General features: G+C 37.7%; 1 protein-coding gene across 1 annotated transcript in view; it reads left to right on the top strand.

The window, feature by feature from the left end:
- Positions 1–20,255, top strand: part of CACNA2D3 (calcium voltage-gated channel auxiliary subunit alpha2delta 3) — an 804,577-nt gene that overhangs the window by 96,261 nt on the left and 688,061 nt on the right. The window contains exon 3 of the mRNA XM_074199069.1: positions 2,934–2,993. Coding sequence (XP_074055170.1) covers positions 2,934–2,993 — 60 coding nt within the window. The remainder of the gene's footprint in view (positions 1–2,933; positions 2,994–20,255) is intronic.

Raw genomic sequence — 20,255 nt, 5'->3', positions numbered from 1 at the left:
GACAGTAGCACCTGGTGCTGACTTGCCAGAGCATCTGAAAAATGTCTAACAATGACTGGAAAGGATTTTTAAAATTAAATTTATTTTTCACTTAGCAAACGTTTATTTTCTCTCCCTGAAAATTCCTCTCCTACACAATGGAAAAGAAAAAGAAATCATCAGAACAAATATGCATTGTCAAGTAAAGCAAATCCCCACATTGGCCATATCTCAAAATGTATTTCTGATTCTGTATCTTGAATTTATCACATTTTTGGCAGGGGGAAAGCAACAAGTTTCATCTCCTTGCCTTGATCTGAGAAGAGGGAATAAATGAACGAATGAATGAGTAAGCTAGTCCATGATAGACTAAGTGAATGGAGAGGATGAATGGATGTGAGCCCTGGAAGGACCCTTTCAGAGCCTAGTCTTTAATGAATCTGAATGATAACTTTTGTCTCCTCCAGGCATGTGGTAGCTTTGTAATCCCACAGTCCTTAACCCCCACACAGCAATTTTCTTAATACTGGCCTGTCAAATTCAGCTTTGTTTTATAGTACAGAAGCAAAGTTAAAGATTGCCAAGGCTACATGAGTAAATATGTGAGAACCAGGAGGATTTCCCTTTGTCTGAGAGCTACAAGGTACCAAGGATTCCTGAAAGGGAATTCTTTCCTGAGTCATTAGAATTTCCATTAAATCTTATTTGAACCCAAAAGAATACTTCTTAAGCAATTCAAAGAGTGTAACTTCATGGTGAGAGCCAATAAAGGTGAGTTTGAAGCAGTAGCATGAATGTAGTCACCATTCAAGTTGCTGCCTTTGGTTCCCTGCCATGTTCTTTGAGTTTGGTTTTCTCCAGAAGATTCTCAAGAGATCGTGGCATTTAAAGCTGAAAGGATCTTTCAAGATTATCTAGTACATTTGAAATTGTTTAATTATTCACTTAAGGAAACTAAGATCTGCAGAGGTCAAGGGACCTTTCCAGGGTAAGTAGGAGGAGGGCTTAGATTACAAATCCAAGATTTTGACTCCAAATAATAAGAGCTATAATGACAATTAAATTAATATTAGTAATAACAGCAATAATAACTTCAATCCACATGGCACTTTCAGGTTGACAAGATGTTTACGTTCAGTATTTCATTTAGGTCTTGAAAGCACTCTGGGAGGTCAGTACTAGAGTGATTTTTATCTTCATTTTGTTGTGTTTTGTTATTTATCATGTCTGGCTCTTTGTGACTTTATTTGGGAGATAGTGGAGTGCCTTTTTCTTCTCCAGTTCATCTTATGGGTGGGGAAACTGAGGCAAATAGGGTTAAGTCACAGGCTCAGGTCATATAGTTAGTGTCTGAAGTTGTATTTGATCTCAAATCCTGCTGATTCTAGGACCAGTCCTCTATCCACTGTGCCATCTAACTATCCATCTCTATTTTGCCACTGAGAAAACTGAAACTTAGATGGCAACAAGCATTTATTAAATACCTCTACATTAAATGTGTGGATACAAAAGCAAAAGGCAGCCCTGCCCTTTAGGGGCTCACAGTCCAGTGGGGGACACAGCTTGCACAGAACTAGAAAGAAACAAAATCTAGACCAAATAAATTCCACAGATGGAAGGCACTAACTTAAGGGGACCAGGACAGGCTTCTTTGCAGCAGGTGGGATTTTAGCTGCAAGTGAAGGAAGCCAAGGAAGCAGAGAGGAGGAAGAGCATGTTAGGCAGGAGGCAGAGACAGGGCAACTATCTGGAGACTGGAGACACCAAGCTCTCTGTAGAGAAAAGCAAGGTGGTCAGTGACTCCAGAGGATCCCGGTCCAGTAGCATGTCAGCACCTTGAGGGTAGAGACTCTTTCTTTGTTACCTCTATATCCTGGCTCAGAGTTCATGGAAAAGGCATCAGACCAATTAGAAGACAGATTCTGAGGCCAAATGTCAACTCAGGGCTTCCTGGCTAAAGTTCAGGGTTCTGTCCCTCCTGCCAACTTCAGAAACTTCCAGGTAACTTGTAGGTGCTTGGTGCTTCAGGTGGAAGTGGATAATTTTTTTTATCCTACAGATTTTGTGTGTGTGTGTGTGTGTGTGTGTGTGTGTGTGTGTGTGAGAGAGAGAGAGAGAGAGAGAGACAGAGAGACAGAGAGACAGAGAGACAGAGAGACAGAGACTGATCTTGAAGGATTATTTTAAACTGTAGAAAGGCAATGTGGCTTATTAGGACTTGAAGTAAAAAAGTTTCAGAACCTAGCTCCTCATCTATACGTGATGGGTTGAACCCAGTGATCTCTAAGGTCCTCTTGGTCTCTGGTCCAGAGTAACTTTATGAGAATCCCTACCAGTTGAGAGGGATGACCAAGATGACTTGCTCTCCTTCATCTGGGAACCTACAGTCTCAGTGAATGAAATTTAAACATAAACAAACAAACAATATGATCTCCTACTCCTGGTTCAGCAGGAAATTGTTTTGAATTATTTTACAAATTGTTTCAAACTAAAACTGATTGGATTCTCTAATGGGCCCAAAAGACCAGTGATGTATAATAATTTTGGGGCAATGTGAAGGTTTCAGAAAGTTCCATTAAAAAATCCTGGGGATTGTTTTCTGATTCTATTTTTTTAAATCCAAAGGTCATAGTAATTTTAAGTAGTTAGTCCCCCTTTCAGAGTTATACCAAGAAGGACCTTTAGAGGTAATTTTGCCCAAGCATTAAACAGAAAACAGACAGGTTATTTGATCATTCAAGGTAATCAGGTAGCACATAGTAGTGACAGAATTCAAACCCAAGTCTCCTGGATCTAAATTTTCATACTGCACCCCCCCCATAATTTTGTCATCCCGAATGAGAACTCTAGCATTTTCCTTTTCAGAGATTTCCATTGATGATCAGGTTTCCAGAAAACCAAAGTATTTGCCGTGCCATGTTTCTGACCTAGTTCTTTTTTTGTTGTTATTCCAGCGTCTCGTGGAAGCTGCAGAGGAAGCTCACCTGAAACACGAATTTGATGCTGAATTACAGGTAATTGTCAATATTTTGAGCTGATTTTTTTACTGGTCCTTTGTTATCAGAAAGGAAATTTCATGCAATTATTATGAAGATGATGGGAATGAGAGGGTAGAATGAATTCAGTCATAAATGGAATTAATCGTTTGTATCTCTATCCACGACATGTGACAGAATACATTAGACTGTCTTGGACAGTTCCCATGATTCTTCTTGGCAGTAACTTAAGCCTTTTGAGCAGCATTTCAATTCTTTTAACAATCAATCAACTTTTATTAAGCTCCTACTGTGTGCCAGCCATTGTGCTAAGGTTTGGGGTTCAAAAGTCCCTACCCCCTAGGAGCTTACAGTTTAGTGGGGGAAGACAATATACACCAAAAAGCTGAAGTACATGTATATGGGGGAATTAGGAAAGATATCCAACATGGTGGCATGGTGCAAAAGGCAGAACTGTTCCCCTGTGGTACATCCATTTATGAAACAAGTTGTTCTGACCTGAGTTCCCTCCTCAAATGGAGGTTTTAGCTTTTAATTTACTGGGGATCATTCAGGATCTTGCTGCTGTGATATGTTGGTTGTTTTCCTAGCAAAGGGAAGGCTAGGTAAACTTGAACTTCACAGTTCATAAGAAGCAGTGACCTTGGAGTCTCACAATATTTGGATCAATCTAGGTCCATCTAGATAAGGTGAATGAACTGTGTTCAGTTGTACTCCTGGATTCACCCATCAAGACTGAGTCTCAGGAACTGGCAAGAGGTTAAGGAGACATAGATCCAGGTCTAAAGTGAACAGGGCCAGTCCAGGGATAGAGAAGACTTGTACCACCATTGAGGAGATGGGTCTGATGGTTTGATGGCTGTCTAGATTGTGGCATACATACACATCTTGGAGAATGATGGCCAGGGAAGGGTGTTTTTGTTTAAGAAGTCAGAAGGATGGTAAGTGGAGTCATAGAAGAATTTATTGGCATATAACATAATCCCAGGATTCAACCAAAAAATCAGTCATTTGATTCATTTGATTATAATTCCAGAGGAGAAAAGGGATGGCAAGTTCCGTTTAGGGATGATGGACTAAGGTGAAATGTGAAGAATGATAGAGGCTTCTTGGATCTTAGTGGGCCACCTCGGGTCAGTGCTATTGGACAGAATTACTTAGAATAAGCCGTGATGATAGGAAGGGGGCCTTCATTCATCAAATGCGCAATGAACAGATACTGATTCGATGCCTACTATGTGGTAGACTGCTAAATGCTGTGACCAAAATTACAGAAGTGTTTGCATTCGACCTAATTTAATGTTAGAAAGCACTTCCTAGCTTCCTGTCTGTACACTTTGTGGGATTGTTGAATGGGATGCTTTTGGAAGCTGTAGTTTCATGTCCCAGAAAAGATTGAAAAATATGAATATGATTGTCCATCTGGGATTGGCTAGCTCCAGTCCTGCCTAGAACTAGGAAGATAAAAGGAATCTGCTCTTCAGTCATTCTTTTCTTTAAGAGAAGAAAAATGTGCTGTGGAAAGCGCATAAAAGAAGAGATGATATGCCCATTGTTTCTTAGGAAGCTATTTTAGTTTCTTTTAAGAATTTGCTTTGTTTCTGCATCTCTTTACAGAAGCTTTAAACTAACTCTTGGATGTGACTATAAAGAGACCTTACATGCATTACATGATTGGCCCCTGGAGGCTTAACCTGGATTCCAGGATGGAATCCTGCCCTTCCTAATCCCAAAGACTAGCTGAAATTCCTCCTCTGCCCCCTTGCTTCAGTCCCGCCTCTTTAGTCAACTATTTTAGGTGAAGACTCAAATTTATTTTTTCTCTTACAGTAATATTTGTCATTTCCAAATTCACTTCATCATAACCTTGCGATCATAGGTCTAATGGTGTAAAGGACTCCAGAGACCACTAAGTCAAACCTTATTTTTAAGTTAATGAAACTAAGTTCCAAGGTGACTTTTTGATTTAAGCCCAGTGATTTTGAATCTAGAGCTAATGTTCTTTCTAGTGTGTTGCACTGACTTGCCTGAATCCTTGATCTTCTGAATCATCATCATAAACCCTGGGGTTAGAATTATAGCTTCACAGTAATTTGTACACGTCCTGTTCCTACTCATCCTAATGAGAGACTTCTCCTCTAGAGTTTCTCTCCTCAAGGGCAGGGCTAATACCCCCTAATTAATGGCCAGCCTGGATTCTCATAGGCTGTACCAAGCCTGTCCACATAACCAAGGATGCCTGCTCCTCCAGTATGATCTCAAAAGCCATGGGGTATCTTGTAGAAGTTGGATGTACATGGCTTGTATCAATTCACAATGAGTTGAATGGCTTTGGTTTGTAGTTGGAACAAATTTGCAGATGCTCTCCATCAGTCACCACCTAGATGATGATTTGCTTGACATACTGGACATCAGCATCGTCTCTAGAGACACTGAGCTTGAGTTATTGCTATTGCTATATAGATGGATCTAGATTTATCAATCTGTATATATTCTGATAAATCTATATCTATCTCTATTTCTATCTTTCTCTACCTATATACATATATATATATAATATCATCTATCTATCTATCTATCTATATATCGATAGCTCTCTCTATAATCTATAAACATCTATTGATACATCCATTTCTGTCGATTATATATAATAATATATAATATCTCTATCTCTTTCTCATCTCTCTCTTTCTCTATTTCTCTCTCTCTACCTCTATTCTATCATCTATCTCCCTCTCCCTCTCCCCACCCTACCCCACACACTTTGGAATTGATCCAGGAAGCCCAAAGAACACGGAATATGCACTGCAATCATCATCCCATCCTTATACTTCACATGTAATACAGAGATCCCTGTCACCAGTGGGTTCTGGATCTGAGTGATGGGTCCCATGCAGCCATTGCCTAGATAGTGCTTCCTGCTCTGAGAGAGTTCCTGGGAAGGGTAGGATGTGGTAGAACTGCCCTATCATGGAACCCAAAACACCAACTAGGATTCTAACGATGGCTCATCTTTGTCATTTCTGGCTAGTTGGAAACTCAGTATAGATGGATTCCTTGATCAATGTCATACAATTAATAAGTGTCAGAAGCAGAGTTAGAACTGAGATTTTTCTAATCTTCTGCCCTAACACTTTCTCCATTATACTACTCCTATTCACATGCTGTTCTTGCAACCTTGTCACCATAGCACAAATAGGTTCTCATCAGTCAGTCAATAAGCATTCATTAAGGGTCAAGGTGTAAAAAATAAGGAAACAGTTCCTGCCTTCAAGGTGCTTAACTTGTATTGGAGGAGACCACATGGATGGCATACATAGAGATGTTAGAATATTTACATGGTACCATTTTGGGAGAAGGCATCAATCACTAAATTTGCTATAGAAAATATAAACCCATTTCCCCCTCCCCATCCTAGGGAATCTTTCACCTTAAAAGATTCTTTGAAAGGTGGATCTTTGTCTTTAGGGATACTTCCTAGTTCTGGTGAATAAAACCATCTGGTGATAGCTCACCTCTTCTTCCTTCCTATCCCTAGCTGTTTTTAGTCAAAACTTGTGTTGGGAAACAGAAGGGGGGGGGGGGAGAGCTCCGAGTACAGCCGTAGCTTTACAAAAGGAGAAGATGAGACTGTTTCCAAGAGCATCATGGATGTGCAATTCATTTTCTAGACCTTAGAGAGGAACAGAGTCTGCTTTGGAGGGGACTGGTTTTTAGTCAGATTCTGTAAAATGTTGGAGTCCCTGTGGATGGCAGTTTTGTTCTTTAGGAAGTGAATCCAAGAAACCAGAGCTTTTATGCCACGGATGGATGCTTTGAGCAGTCAGTTCGAAGTCATAGGGTGTCGGCAGCATTATCAGGACAGTAAGATCTTGAGCCCAGCCAGGCTTGGTTGTTTATTACTGACATGCTCCATTAGAGCTAATCAATTGTTCATCTTGGTTCCAGTGACCCCTTGGCAACCCTTGCTGGCTGATCATTGTTCTTTATCAAAAATCTCATCATCTCATCTGCTCAATATGAAGTAATGACCAGGATGATTTTGTGGCAAGGTTCAAGTGGAAGGTGCGGACTGGAGGTGGGGGCAGGGGAAAGTGGAAAGAATGAGGCTGAGAACAGGTTTGCTTATGGTTAAAAAAATACCCTCATGTTGTTGAGCTCTTCCTGATTTCTCTAAATCTGAGGACTGGACAGCCTGTTCTGCCAAAAAAAAGTCAGAAAAATTGGAGGTGTGGCTAGTGATGATTGGTTTTTGTTCCTGAGACAATCTGCACAAAGCATCTTTAAATCAGCTTTTAAAGCTAGGAGAATGTGACTCCCATGGGCCCTAGGGACCCTAGAGAAATACCCCACCCTCCCAAGACTGCTCTTACAAAGGTTACTGGAGAAGGAGTCATTATCAGGGTGGTTTTGGGCTGGCAAAGTGCATGGGGCTGAGAGCATCTGGTAGAATTTTTTTTTTTAGATTGATCTTTTTTTTCTTTTTTTTTTACAAATTACATGTAAAGATAATTTTTGACATTCATTTTTTTTGGTAAGCTTTTGAATTCCACATTTTTTCTCTCTCTCCTTCCCTTCCTTCTCCTCTTCTCTTGACAGTGAATAATTTGATATGGGTTATACATGCAGAATTATGTTTAACCAATCTTTCTAAGGAAGCAACAGACTCCATTTATTTTCTAATCATTGAAGTCCTGGGGCTTTTAGCCAGAAATAGATGTTTTTCTCAAAAGTCCTGGTTGAAATCTTCCCTGGTTCCAGTATGCTTTACATTGGGATAGGGTCTGGTTCTGGAATTTCATTGCTATGCGGAATTCTTAGTTGATAAAACTCCTTCTACTGATGCAGATAGAGAATATTATATAATCAATTGAAATTATTTTGCATTTAGTAACTTTGTTTTGCAGGGCATCTGTGTGTTATGATGCAAAGAGCTGGCCCCAGGACCAGGAGAGAAGTCCTGTCCCAGGAACATTCTGGCTGTGGGACCCTGGGCAAGTCACCTTATACTGTCACATTATACTCATCCTCTTCCTCCTTGCTGTTTCATGAAAACTACATCCAAGCTGAGATAAACAGGATTGGAGCATTTCTAGACTTCACTTTCCAAAAACGAAGACTCTGGAACCTTAAATTGCTGTTTATCTTTCAAAAATGTAGGCACTATTTTTAAAACTTATTTTTATTTATTGCCTTTTTTTCACTTTAGGTTTGGTGAGGGGAAAATGCTTTTAAATGCTGTAGAATTTGGAGCATCAATTTAATAGCTGAAAGGTACAACCTAGAGGTCACTTAGTTTGATTTCCACATTTTACAGATGCAATAATTGAGACACTGGGATTTTAAATGACTTGGCCAGGGTCTCATAATCACTAAGTAAGAAAAGAGGGACTTGAATCCAGGCAGAGCCTTCTGGTTCCATACTCAGTCTTCTGTATATAAACACAAACACATATATAACCACATACATACACACATAATTTTAAAATAATCTGCCTCAAGGGCCAGTATTCACAGTCATGGTCAGGAAAACATCAATCTCAATTCTGGAAGCATTTCTCTTCTTGCCCTTTGCAGTGATAGATATCATTCTTAGTGGAGGGTAAGGAGGGCCAGCCAGAAGACACTGCCCTCGTTATCACTAAGCTACAAATGTCTTTCTTAGAAAAAGAGCCATCGGAGTTTTGAAATCCACTGAGAGCTTCAGTGATGGAAGAGCCAGAGAGAAGGCTGAGGGGAATCCAATGTCTTGAGATGAGCGACTTCTGGCCAAGGACTCTGTCCTGCTTGCTGACATCTCCCTAATTTACTATAAAGTCCCCCTTTGCTATAATCTTTGGGACATGAGATTGAGGGAGATGAGAATTAGGCCTTGGGGACCAATGCCAAGGAGATCAGGGGATGTTCTTGCTTTCTGATTCAAAAACCATGTGGTAGAAGAGAACATGTCTTAGAATGAGAAACTGAAGCAAAATAAAGTCAGATTGGAAATATGCAAAAGGATCCTGAGAAGTCATTCCTGATTGTGTGTGGTCCAAACTGAATAGTGTTTGCCAAAACAGGTTCCTTCCTGAAGGAATTCCTGGGAAATGAAGAAGAAAATAATAATGGATAGGTAGATGATGCTTATCTGAGATTTCTGCCTTAGCAGAGAAGTGGTGTGGTAGGGTGCATAGAGCTCTCTACTTGAGAGATGGGTTCAAGTCCAGTTTTAATACTTAATTATTTGTGAGGTCCTTTGCAGTTTTGAAAGGGCAGCTTTGAGAGGTGGTAGAATGTATTTTCTAAAATCCCAGAAATAGTCAGTTGTTAGGGACTGTTGTGTATGGGAATACTGTAAATTATCTTCACCTGGTGTCCTTGAGCACCAGAGTCTTATCTTACTAAATGCCACGGGAGTGGGAGTGGATTAGAGACTGGGAAGGTATTTAAGCACTGCTGTTTTGGTAAATAAATGCAGACCTTGGTGTATAGGGAGAAATTTGTCTTCCTTGACTCTGCCCCTCCGACACTCTCCTGGGGAAGATTGAGGGAGCTCAGAAGTGGGACTCAACAGTCAGTAATCCTGCCTCTACCATCTGGGTCTAGCCGTGTCACCCTAAACTCATTGGGAAAACAATATCGCCTAGTGGGTAGAACACTGGATTTAGAGACAGTAAGAACTAGGCTTGAATATTTCCTCTGTGAATATAAGAGAATCTTTGAACCTCTTTTCACCTCAGTTACCTGCCTCTTGGGGCCAAAGTGAATCTCCAATGCGGTAGTATTTGGAAAATTGTGATGGTGGTGCTACATAACAGACTGAACCTAATAGAGAAACAACTCATTATAATCTACTTATTTAAAAGACACCTACCTGCAACCTCCTCCTTGTTCAAAACAACAGCATACTTTCTAAATGGGCAGATTTTCTTTCTTCCCCCTTTACAACCATTAATTTTCCATTTAAACCGTTTATTTGAAAGTGACTTAAGGTGAATAGTCTCTCTAGGATATTGTTTAAAAAATGATCAGTTATTCAACATCTTGTACTTACTCTAGGAATGATGAAACACTCAGAACTAAGGGTAGGCTAGGTTAGGAATGGCCTCCGGTTCTATAGGTGGCAGGGGCTACCAACAGAGTTCTTTTTAATATTGCCTTTTAAAAAAGGAGAGGAACTTGCCTGTAGTTTCACTGGTAATTCAAGGTGAGAGAACTCCCTCTACTCATGTAGTTCCAAAACTTCTGGTCACAAAGAGTTACCTAGACTTCTGAAAGATTGAAGTGCCTTGTTCAGTTCCACAGCTATTTGGTGTTAGAGGTGGCACTTGACTCCAGGACTTCCTGACTCCCAGGTCAGTTCTCTGTCTACCACATCATTTGCCTGTCACCTTCATTATCATCAGCACCTTCACCACCACTACCTCCACGTTGCATATGTTAATAGTGAGGTCTGAGAGTTCTTGGAAAATAGTCAAGACCTAAGTGCAATTTTTAAACCTCTCAGTACAAAGAAATGGTGTCCATTCTTTATTCATATGTGAGTGTGACCATGTCTACATAGACCTGTTTGTGTATGTGGAGATGATCGTTGCCCTCAAAGGTACATGTGAAAGAAGTATGGATGAGTCACCAAATGAAAGAGAACAAGTGATGGAGAGCACATGCCATCCTTTGGTGTGTACCGAAGGAGATCTAAGCAATAGCCCCCAGCATGTTGGGTGGACCTTCTCTGGAGGTTTTATGGAAGAATGTGGACATGAGTCATACAAAATGGGAAAATTTGTGTGTGGTGGTGGTGGTGGCAGAGCAGGAGATCTGTGCTAAAGGAAATGCCTCTTCTCTTTCTGAAATCACAGATCGAAATCTTTCTGCTTCTTCATTTGGTTGTCTCTTTACTTAGAGTCCACCATATATCCATGCCAAAACAAGAATTTCCTCTTCCACATACCTACCAGGAGGCATCCAACCTATAGCAGCCACTAATGGTGCTAAAATAGTCAGGAAGACTTGAGTTCAAATTCAGCCTCAAATAGGTATTAACTGTGTGACCCTGGGTGAGACACTTAGCCTCTGTGCCAGTTTACCCAACTGTAAAATTACCTACTTCACAGGGTTGTTGTGAAGATCAAATGACGTGATATTTGGAAAATGTTTAACATACTTCCTGAATCATCTGAGGTACTTAAATGCCTGTAGACCTAGAGTGAGAAAAAGGTTACTACTTCCAAGGCAGTGCATTAATTTTTTGGAGTACTCACATTCTAAAATGTTCCCCTCATTGTTCTTATATTATTTTAGTCCTCTAGGGTTGCACAGTAGAAATAGAATTCTTTTGTAGTGTAATCAAGAAATACTTAAAAACAGCTTTCAGTTCACTAAATAGCTCTGGTTCTACCAAGCAATCTTCATATGATCTGGGATTGAGAGCTATCACCATCATGACCCCAGCATCATTGTTTTTTCTTTCACATGGCATTGCTAAAATGTGATCCTTCTAAATTAAACAGAATCCTCCAGAAACAATCTAGCCACTGCAAAGAAGAATGGGGCCATCATCTCCCAAGTCATGGGTACCATTGCCTTCTTTATGTAATTTGAAATCTCTCTGCTTTTTTATCCTCCTTTTCCCAGAATTGATTCGATACACTTGCAGTGTATCAAACTTTTCAGAGCTTTCAGAACTACCACCCTATCACACATAGAGGTTTCTTTTGCGGACTCATAGCATTAACACTCCAAGGCCACTATAATAGATTTAATCCTTTAGAGACCACTTGCCATTGTGTTGTGTTCATTGTGGCGTGTTCTATTTCTGACAATGATCTGGTGTCACCCTGCTCAATGGCAGGTATCAGGAACAAAGGGAAAAGAGCTTCAACACTAGGAAATAAAAATACTCAAGTGGGTCTTTCACTTCTTTTTTTTTCTCATTTATCTATAAAGGTATACAGTTACCATCTTTCATGGATAAACTTGCATATGCACAGGTAGACATAAATATGACTACTATGGTATGAAAGTCACTTAGGACACTCAGGACAAAATAAAAATATTTATCGACATATGTAAAGCTCAGAACTATTTTTTTTTACATTATAAAAGCTTTTAATATTCATTTAATGCAGGAATATACCACTATATATTCTACAACTCTCTCTTCCTATTTCTCTGTCTTAAGGAAAAAATTGCACAAGACACTTTTCAGTTTAATCTGTAATATTTCATTTTCTTCATCACCTTCTTATGTCTAGAAACCAACAAAGCAACAAATTAATCTCTGTTTTGTAGCATTCACTGATTTCTGAGGTTTAAATGCTGAAAATTTAATAATTGACTCTTATGAGATAGTATGAGTTGGCTGTAGAACACCTCTGAATATCTCCTTTTACTGCAATCCCTTATTTTATGTGATTTAGCATTGGTTTTCTATATTTTGATACATACATTAATTTTCCATGAAAGAAGCGCAGTTTTATCATGTTGGGGGTATTAAACATACCCAAGCCCAGTCTTGATCATGGTCCTTTTTAATGATATTTAAATCAGGTGATCAGAAAGATACAGTTGGGTGATTGGGAATGGACAATGATAGCAAAGGCAACTGAGAAGGCACAGCTAGACAAAGCATCTCTGTCTCTTGGATAATTTAACTTTTTGTGACCTGTGGTGTGTTGCAGAATTCTATCACTATTTAGGAATTTCTAATAATTTTGTTTCTTAGTATAGTAATATATTTTGCAGAATTAATAATTTTCTTACTGGGTATAAGGCTTCTGGGCTTATTGGAAATACAAAAGTATTCAAAACATTGTTATATCAATATCTTACATTCCAAAGAAGATCATTTTTCTCCATCCAGGCATTTTTTTTTTTTTTGGTTTTGGTTTTGGTGTAGTCCTGAATGGAAAAAGTTTCATAGACAAAATGAATCATCTCCAAAGACTACTGTTCCATTCTTTTTATTTTTCTTGTCCCTGACAGGCTTCAATTTTCTTCATGGAAATGATTAACTTTCCCCTATCTCAGATCATTATAATGTTATTCCCATGTCAAGATGGCTAATAACAAGACCTCAGGCTTCCAGATTCTTCTGAAAGATTTTGCTTGCTTTCTGAAAATTACCTAGACTATTTTGTGAAAATATTTGTTAGTTCTTGGTATAATTTTATATATAAATTTGTATGTATAAATTTAATTTTTGACCAGACTTGATTATACTTGAGCGTGGCTGACTGGCTTGCATCATGGGCTTGATTTTTGGAATGTTTGACTGTCATAAACAGCAATTTTTATAATATCTCTAATAGTTATTGATGAGTACTCTTTCAGAGCTACAACTTTTTTCATGTTTCCTTGGAATAATAATTTTTTCTTAAAAGCCATAGAACTAAAAAAGCAGAATAAAACAAATCAAAATGACTTGGGCATATGAGACATTGTCCAGTTCTTATCTAGAATTAGCTAAATGTGAGGAAACTAACTTAGTCTGGTGCTATATGATTCAGATGTTCTGGCTCATTCTAGGGTCCATAGAAGCTCACATTATTCCATGGCTGTTTCTAGTTGCATCACAATCATTTTTTCTTCCTGGAAATATACCCGGTTGATATACTATTTGGTGTATGTATGTCATTATGCACAGAGACAAAAGAGATTATTTACAGCATGCAGATTTAGTTAAAACAATAAAATTGATGCTGCTTGTTGTGGAAGACCCAGGTAGCCGTCTCTCAGTTTGAGAGAAAGCATGTACTATGTGGATTTTACTTTCTTTTTGTCTATAAATTATTCCATTGACATTTTGATTGACAGCAAGTTAAAGCTGTAGATTAATTTGCATGTTTTCATCTTTAATACATATCACATACCATGCAGGACCAGATATCTCCAGCCTTCCTGATCTATATCTTACCACAAATCCAGATAGCTCTGGAAGAGAGAATGAAGCTGGTGACTTGGCATGGTCCTCTCTCATATCAGTCCAATTCACTTGTAAGTCATGATAATAACTTGCTAACGAAATGGTCCTCTTCAAGAAGGGACAAATAAAAATATCACATATACATTATTTCTATATATCACTTGTGAACTTCAAAATACCTGTTCAGTTATTTAAATATGACTTTTTTTCCCTAAAGAATGCCTCATGGTTATATTTATGTAGGCCATCTATTTTATTATACTATATATAATAAATACATTTTGTCATATTTTAAATTATATATTTCTGGATTTATCTTTATTATTTTTCTTTTCTATAGAAATTCTGGTGACCTATGGATTTAATCTGTATTTACCTAATTTGCTAGTCATCTCTATTTCTCATTTTTCTTATTTGCTTTTTTTAAAAATTAGATTATTTTTATGTCATATTAAGGAAAGATCCTTTAATCTTATGCCTTCTAGTACTTTTAGAATTTAGAATAAAAAAAATGACTATTGTATTTTATGACTCTTTTTCCTCAAGGAATATAATAATATGATTTTAACTTTTAATAAAATTATTTTGCTTTTGGCTTTGATTTCATTCTACCTTCCTTGCATTTCTGATATTAATCCAGCTTGAAATTTTTTGAAAAATGCATTATTTATTTTTGCATTATTTATAAATATTTCTAACTTAATGGATAATTTTATATTAATATTTTATTTTAATTGTCATAGTAATATGTTCTAATAATTTACCTTTCATTTTAATTCAATACCTTTCTAATTATTTGCCTTACAATTAGAAAGATAAAATAATCATTTAAAATACTACAGATATTATATTTATATTAATATTTTATATTTGTTATATATTTTATATTTATTTTATATATTAGTATGATTTTTAATTAGTGGGAAGTGACTGGAAAAATTATTTGAAGCATTTTTGTTGTTGCAATAATCTGAAAGATTCTTAAAAATATCAAAGTTAATCTAATAAAATTATTATAATGATGATTGTGATGCCCACGATAATACTTTTATACATGACTATATAATATTCAGAGGTCAGAAAAATAATTAATAAGTGATAGCAAGAAGGGTAATTGTCTAGAAATGAAGCAATGAATAAGCATGTTTTTACGTAACTTCTATAACCCAGATATTTTGGTAGGAGGCAAGAGATGCAGTGAAGCCTACCCACTTGATTTTGGAAAGTAGACAATTAATTGAAACTATCTGAGCTTCTTTCTCCTCTATAAGAATTGATATTTAATTCTATATCCTATTTGATATTATCATTATTATAATTATATGATCTAAGTAATAATTCTGCTTGAAATGTTTAAATTGAATGTTTTCATTTCAACTAGGAAAGCTGAATATTTGTTAAGGTAAACCCTAACCCATAGCAATGGGAGGCTCACAATTGTGAAATGATCACTCAGGTTTATTTTTCCTAAATAATAATCATTGAACTAAAAATGCAATATTGTATTTTTACAAGATATCCGGAAGAGCTGATATCTAAACAGGCGTTCAAAAGCCAAATAACAATAACAACAAATCTTCAGGGAAACAGCCTCACAGAAAAGGGAAAAACATCCTAAAGCATGCAAGCAAAAGCAAAATGTAAAATTTTATGCAACTATGGATTTCATAGTTTTACAGATAAAAACATAATAGAATAATAGTAATGCAATTTTTTTTACATTGCAATGATTTTATTGATAGCTATATAATCACTAACCCTGAGGGTGCGTGTGCGTGTGTGTGTGTGTGTCTATGAATCATAAAAGATACTAAGATGACAGTAGGAAGTATCATTTGAGCTGAGGATCTATGGGACGTGAGAATTTCAAGAAGTGCAATTGGAAAGGTAAAATATTGCAACCTCGAAGAGTTGCCCCTGTAGAGATGTGAAATTGGGAGACGCAGCATCGCTTCTAGAAAACAACACATTGATAAGAGGATTGGAATGCAGACTGTAGGATGGAGAATAATATGGCACTGTTCTAGAATGTTATGCTGGCTAATCCTGAAGTCTTGGAATGCCAAATAGAGGAGATTGTGTTTTCTTTTATATTAGCGATTCAAGGTACATTAGTGGTTTAAGTTCAAGAACTTAAAATCAGAGAACCAGATTTCAATAAAATTATTTTTCTTTCTAATCTGATCTATTTTAAGTTGAGTATTGAAAAATATTCTGAAAATGGGCCCATAGCCTTTTTTTTTTTTAGGTTTTTGCAAGGCAAACGGGGTTAAGTGGCTTTCCCAAGCCCACACCGCTAGGTAATTATTAAGTGTCTGAGATGGCCCATAGCCTTTTAAGGGGTTTCATAACTTACAAATGAATGAGAATCCTATCCTAGAAGCAATACTGAAATTTCTTAATTTCTTGAGCATAAGTAGACAATGCCTTAATGATTTAAGTGTGGTGGTGGTGTTGTAAGAGATTTGAAAAGGGAATGGCTAGAGATGGATGAAGACTCTTGAAGTAGTATAGGACAGAAGTAATGAGGGCCTAAAACAGGCTAAATGGATGTATATATAAGTAGAGAAGAGGGAAAAAATTAAGGATATTATGAAGGTTCAAGCTATAGTGGATGAGCTGTGAGCTGAAAGAGTTTGGGGAGAGTGAAGCTTTTTTTTTGCAAGGCAGTGGGGTTAAGTGACTTGCCCAGGGCCACACAGCTAGGTAATTATTAAGTGTCTACAGTCAGATTTGAAGTCAGGTACTCCTGACTCCAGGGCCAGTGCTCTATCCATTGTGCCACCTAGGCTGCCCCAAGAGTGAAGCTTTGAGAATGAATATGCAACCTGAGATTGTTATGCTTTTGACAAAAAATAAAATAATTAAGAGGACTCCTGGGATTTTCCATCAAAGGATTTAGTGGTGCATATAGTTCCTAAAATATTATTTTGTAAGGCCAAAGACAAATAATAACAGTATATTAAAGATCATGACAATGGTCAATTCTGTTCAATTTATCCAATGTTTATTAAGAGATTGCTTTGTGTGAAGCACTGTCCAAGGTACTGAGGAAAGGATGAAGCAAAAAACAATAAATCTTTGCCCTTAAAGAGCTCATATTCTGTTGGGGTCAGGGGAGAGGTACTACAAAGTTATAAAAAGTAAACAGAATAGCCTTGTCTCAAAGAAAATTGTCTTTTGCTTTGTTTTCTACTCTTTTATCAGATGGTTTTAAACTTTTTTTCTAGCATATATATATATATATATATATATATATATATATATATATGGCTTTAAGTATAAGAAATTTAAATAATGGTAAGGTCTGGAGAGGAAGGGATGTGTTGTTTTATTAAGGGTCCAAGTCAGGGACTGAGTGATCTTGTATAAAAAGAACCCTAGAATTTGGCAATCTGTGGGTCCAGTAAAGAGCCTGCATCTAGAGGACCCATGACTATTAATTGCACAGCACTTTATCACCTCTGGCATACTACTACTTCTTCCCCAATCTTGTCATACTGTGATAATAATCTATGCATCTGTAGTTCAAGTTTTGTCTCTCTTCCAAAGAAAGTATCTTCTTGGCAGTGAGACAGACCTAAATGGACCTGGGTCTGCTCAGAATCCCACCTCATAGATCATCAATTGTTAGGAAAACCTGGCCATCACAATTGTGAAGTCAAGAGGGCTCGACGGTGCAGGTGTGTGACAGGTTGAGAACAATCATGCATGTTTTGCAGCTGTGAGCATATTTTCTGCAGATGCTGCCCTTGCTGGATGCTATTTGCCTGGAGCTACCCAATGTCATGGACTTCTGTGGGAGTTGTGATCTGGTTCTTTTTCATTCTGAGGCATCCCTAGAGTTTCCAATGGCCTGGGAAAGATCATAGCAGAATTGGAATTGAGCGATTTTTCACAGAGGCAATTGATGAAGTACTTTTGACTTTCTAGTTGTTCCCTCCCCCCCAATAGTGCTTGGGCTCCCTTCTATATTTAACTTAGCTTATGCATTTTGTGTGTGGCAGCAATAACACAACTTCAATCATTTGCACAAAGGAAATGCTTTATGCTCTTGTGTTCCCAGGAAAATGGGGATTCATGGGGGTGAATGAGTACCCATTTAGGTTGGGGTGGGGCTGGCCTACCCTGATTTGCTTATTCAAGGCTGAGAAACCATTGAAAGTGGTTAAAGTAGGCTTGGTAGATAGTGCCCAACCATATGGTTTTGAGACTGTTCTTGTATCTGTCAAAAAAGACAACCAGCAGAAGACAATACTCTCTCATCGCAATTCTTTTTCCTCAACTTGTCTGAAAGATCTAGTCTGTTGTGCCTGTAGAAAGTGATCCTAGTTATCTTGCCTCAAGAGGATTTGTGATCCTCAGGAAACTCTATGCAATTAGCATAGATGAAAAGCTGATCTTGAAGCCATCTTCTTTCTTCCCTTTCACATATATGTTTACATGAACATATATGTTTGTATGAACCCATATACATATGGTCCTTAGAGCATGCACAGCTATTCTCTGCTTGCTTCCCGGTCAATTGTGTATGGAAGTTTGATCAGTCTACTTCTGTCCCTGATAGTGTTAGAGTCTTCTGATGAAATGAGGAGTTATCACATGAGTTGATGAACTAGAAATAAGTGTTCACACACCAAGAGTCATGTGTTTCTTGGCCAGCCCCTCTGCTTCCTTTCCTTTTTTGGCAGTGTGGAGAAGACAAGAGTTTAAGCCATTACTTAAGTAGAATACCATAGCATTTTTCTGTATCTATGCCTGTCAATGTCTCTGTATCTACAAAGTCCAGTTCCAGTGCCTCATTCACTGTGATGGTAGTCAACATGTCTGTAACTTCATGGAGCACCATGAAGAATTAAAAGTCAAGATCATCTTGATAAGAAGGAAGGGTCCCACAAAATGCATCTGTTGCTAGATATTTGTCTTAGACTTCATGGGCGACTTTGGAGAAAATCTCTAGGAGTGATTTTTAGCTATTTTGAAGGTATTTGTTACCTGTGAGAAATCATGTAGGAAAAGTGGAATAAAAGATTACAGGAAAAGGAGATAGCACCATCATTATAGGAAGACCAGTGGATGCCACGCATGTTCTATAGGACCTCACAGAAGTCAAGAGATTGAAAACAGAGGTTCTTAATGTGGTGGTCCATGGACTCCAAAAAATCTGAGAACAGATTTTAGGGGGTATGAGAATCTGGAAAGGAAAATCTCTCTATCTAACTTTTAGTTTAGTCTTTTCTTCAGTTATGAATAGAGGCAATAACTGATTCTGAAATGTGATCTAGGTTTCACTGGACTTTTGCCAAAAGGCCTCTATAGCACCAAAATGGTTAAGAACCCCTGAGCTAGAGAAAGCCCTCTGCAAGTTTCAGACCAGAGTCATTTAGGATAAGCCGTGAATGATTTTAGCTTTATCTCACTGAAGTAAGTACCCACATTGCTAAGGCAACAAGTGCCTTGACTATGCCTCCATTTTTATCCTTAGCATATGTCTACACCAGGGGTTCAAGAGCTGGGATCTGTGAATTTGTTATTGGTATTTTTGATATGATGATAACTAGATTTCAATAAATGTGTTTTGTTTTTTGGTAATTCTATGTGTTTTGTGCATTTACCTTAATTTCTCAATGGTGGTTTCATTTCATAATCTGAAAATGAGAGTTGCAATGAAAGCTTCTGGGGAAGTCACTAACTTCTCTGTACCTTCAATTCTTCATCATAAAATGAGAAGAAAGAAATTAAACTTCATGAACTCTAAGGTCTCTTTAAACTCTAAATCTTTGACCTTTGATCTTTGTGTGCCATAAGAGAAATGGGATGGTGACTCAGGAAAGAAAGTTGCCATTTTACAGAAAGGGGTTTACCAGTGGGAGAAAGGAAGGAGACAGGGAGGAAAGCAGAAAGGGAAGGAAGGAAAGAAAGGAAGGAAGGAAAGAGGGAGAGAGAAAAATTAGAGGGAAGGGAGGAATGAGGAATGAAGGAAGACAAAAGGCAGAAAAGAAGAGCAATGATCGTTTCAGCTTCAGATAGTCCTAGTGCTTAATAGGAAATACAATATTTTTCAAAGATTTGTTTTTTCCTTCTGCATCCTGAAAAGCGATCGGCAATGATGATACAATGATGTGGTTAGATTGAATATTCTATTCCACTTAAGTTTTCACGGTGGACTTTACAGAAAATATCTGCAGTGTGATTTATATACCATGGCTTTTCATTGTAAAATTACCCCAATTTACAGTGCTATAAATTTCTCTAACACTCCTGTTATGGAGCAAGTGTCTCAGAGAATCTCCTGAGTTATGAATAACCTTTTCCCCAGTATTGCATTGTTCTTTTTCTGTGTATGTGTGCTGGGATAGATCATCAAATTAAAG

The sequence above is a fragment of the Macrotis lagotis genome, chromosome 8 (genome assembly GCF_037893015.1).
Source record: "Macrotis lagotis isolate mMagLag1 chromosome 8, bilby.v1.9.chrom.fasta, whole genome shotgun sequence".
In the NCBI taxonomy this organism is placed as follows: Eukaryota; Metazoa; Chordata; class Mammalia; order Peramelemorphia; family Peramelidae; genus Macrotis; species Macrotis lagotis.
This window is presented reverse-complemented; position numbering and strand designations above follow the sequence as displayed.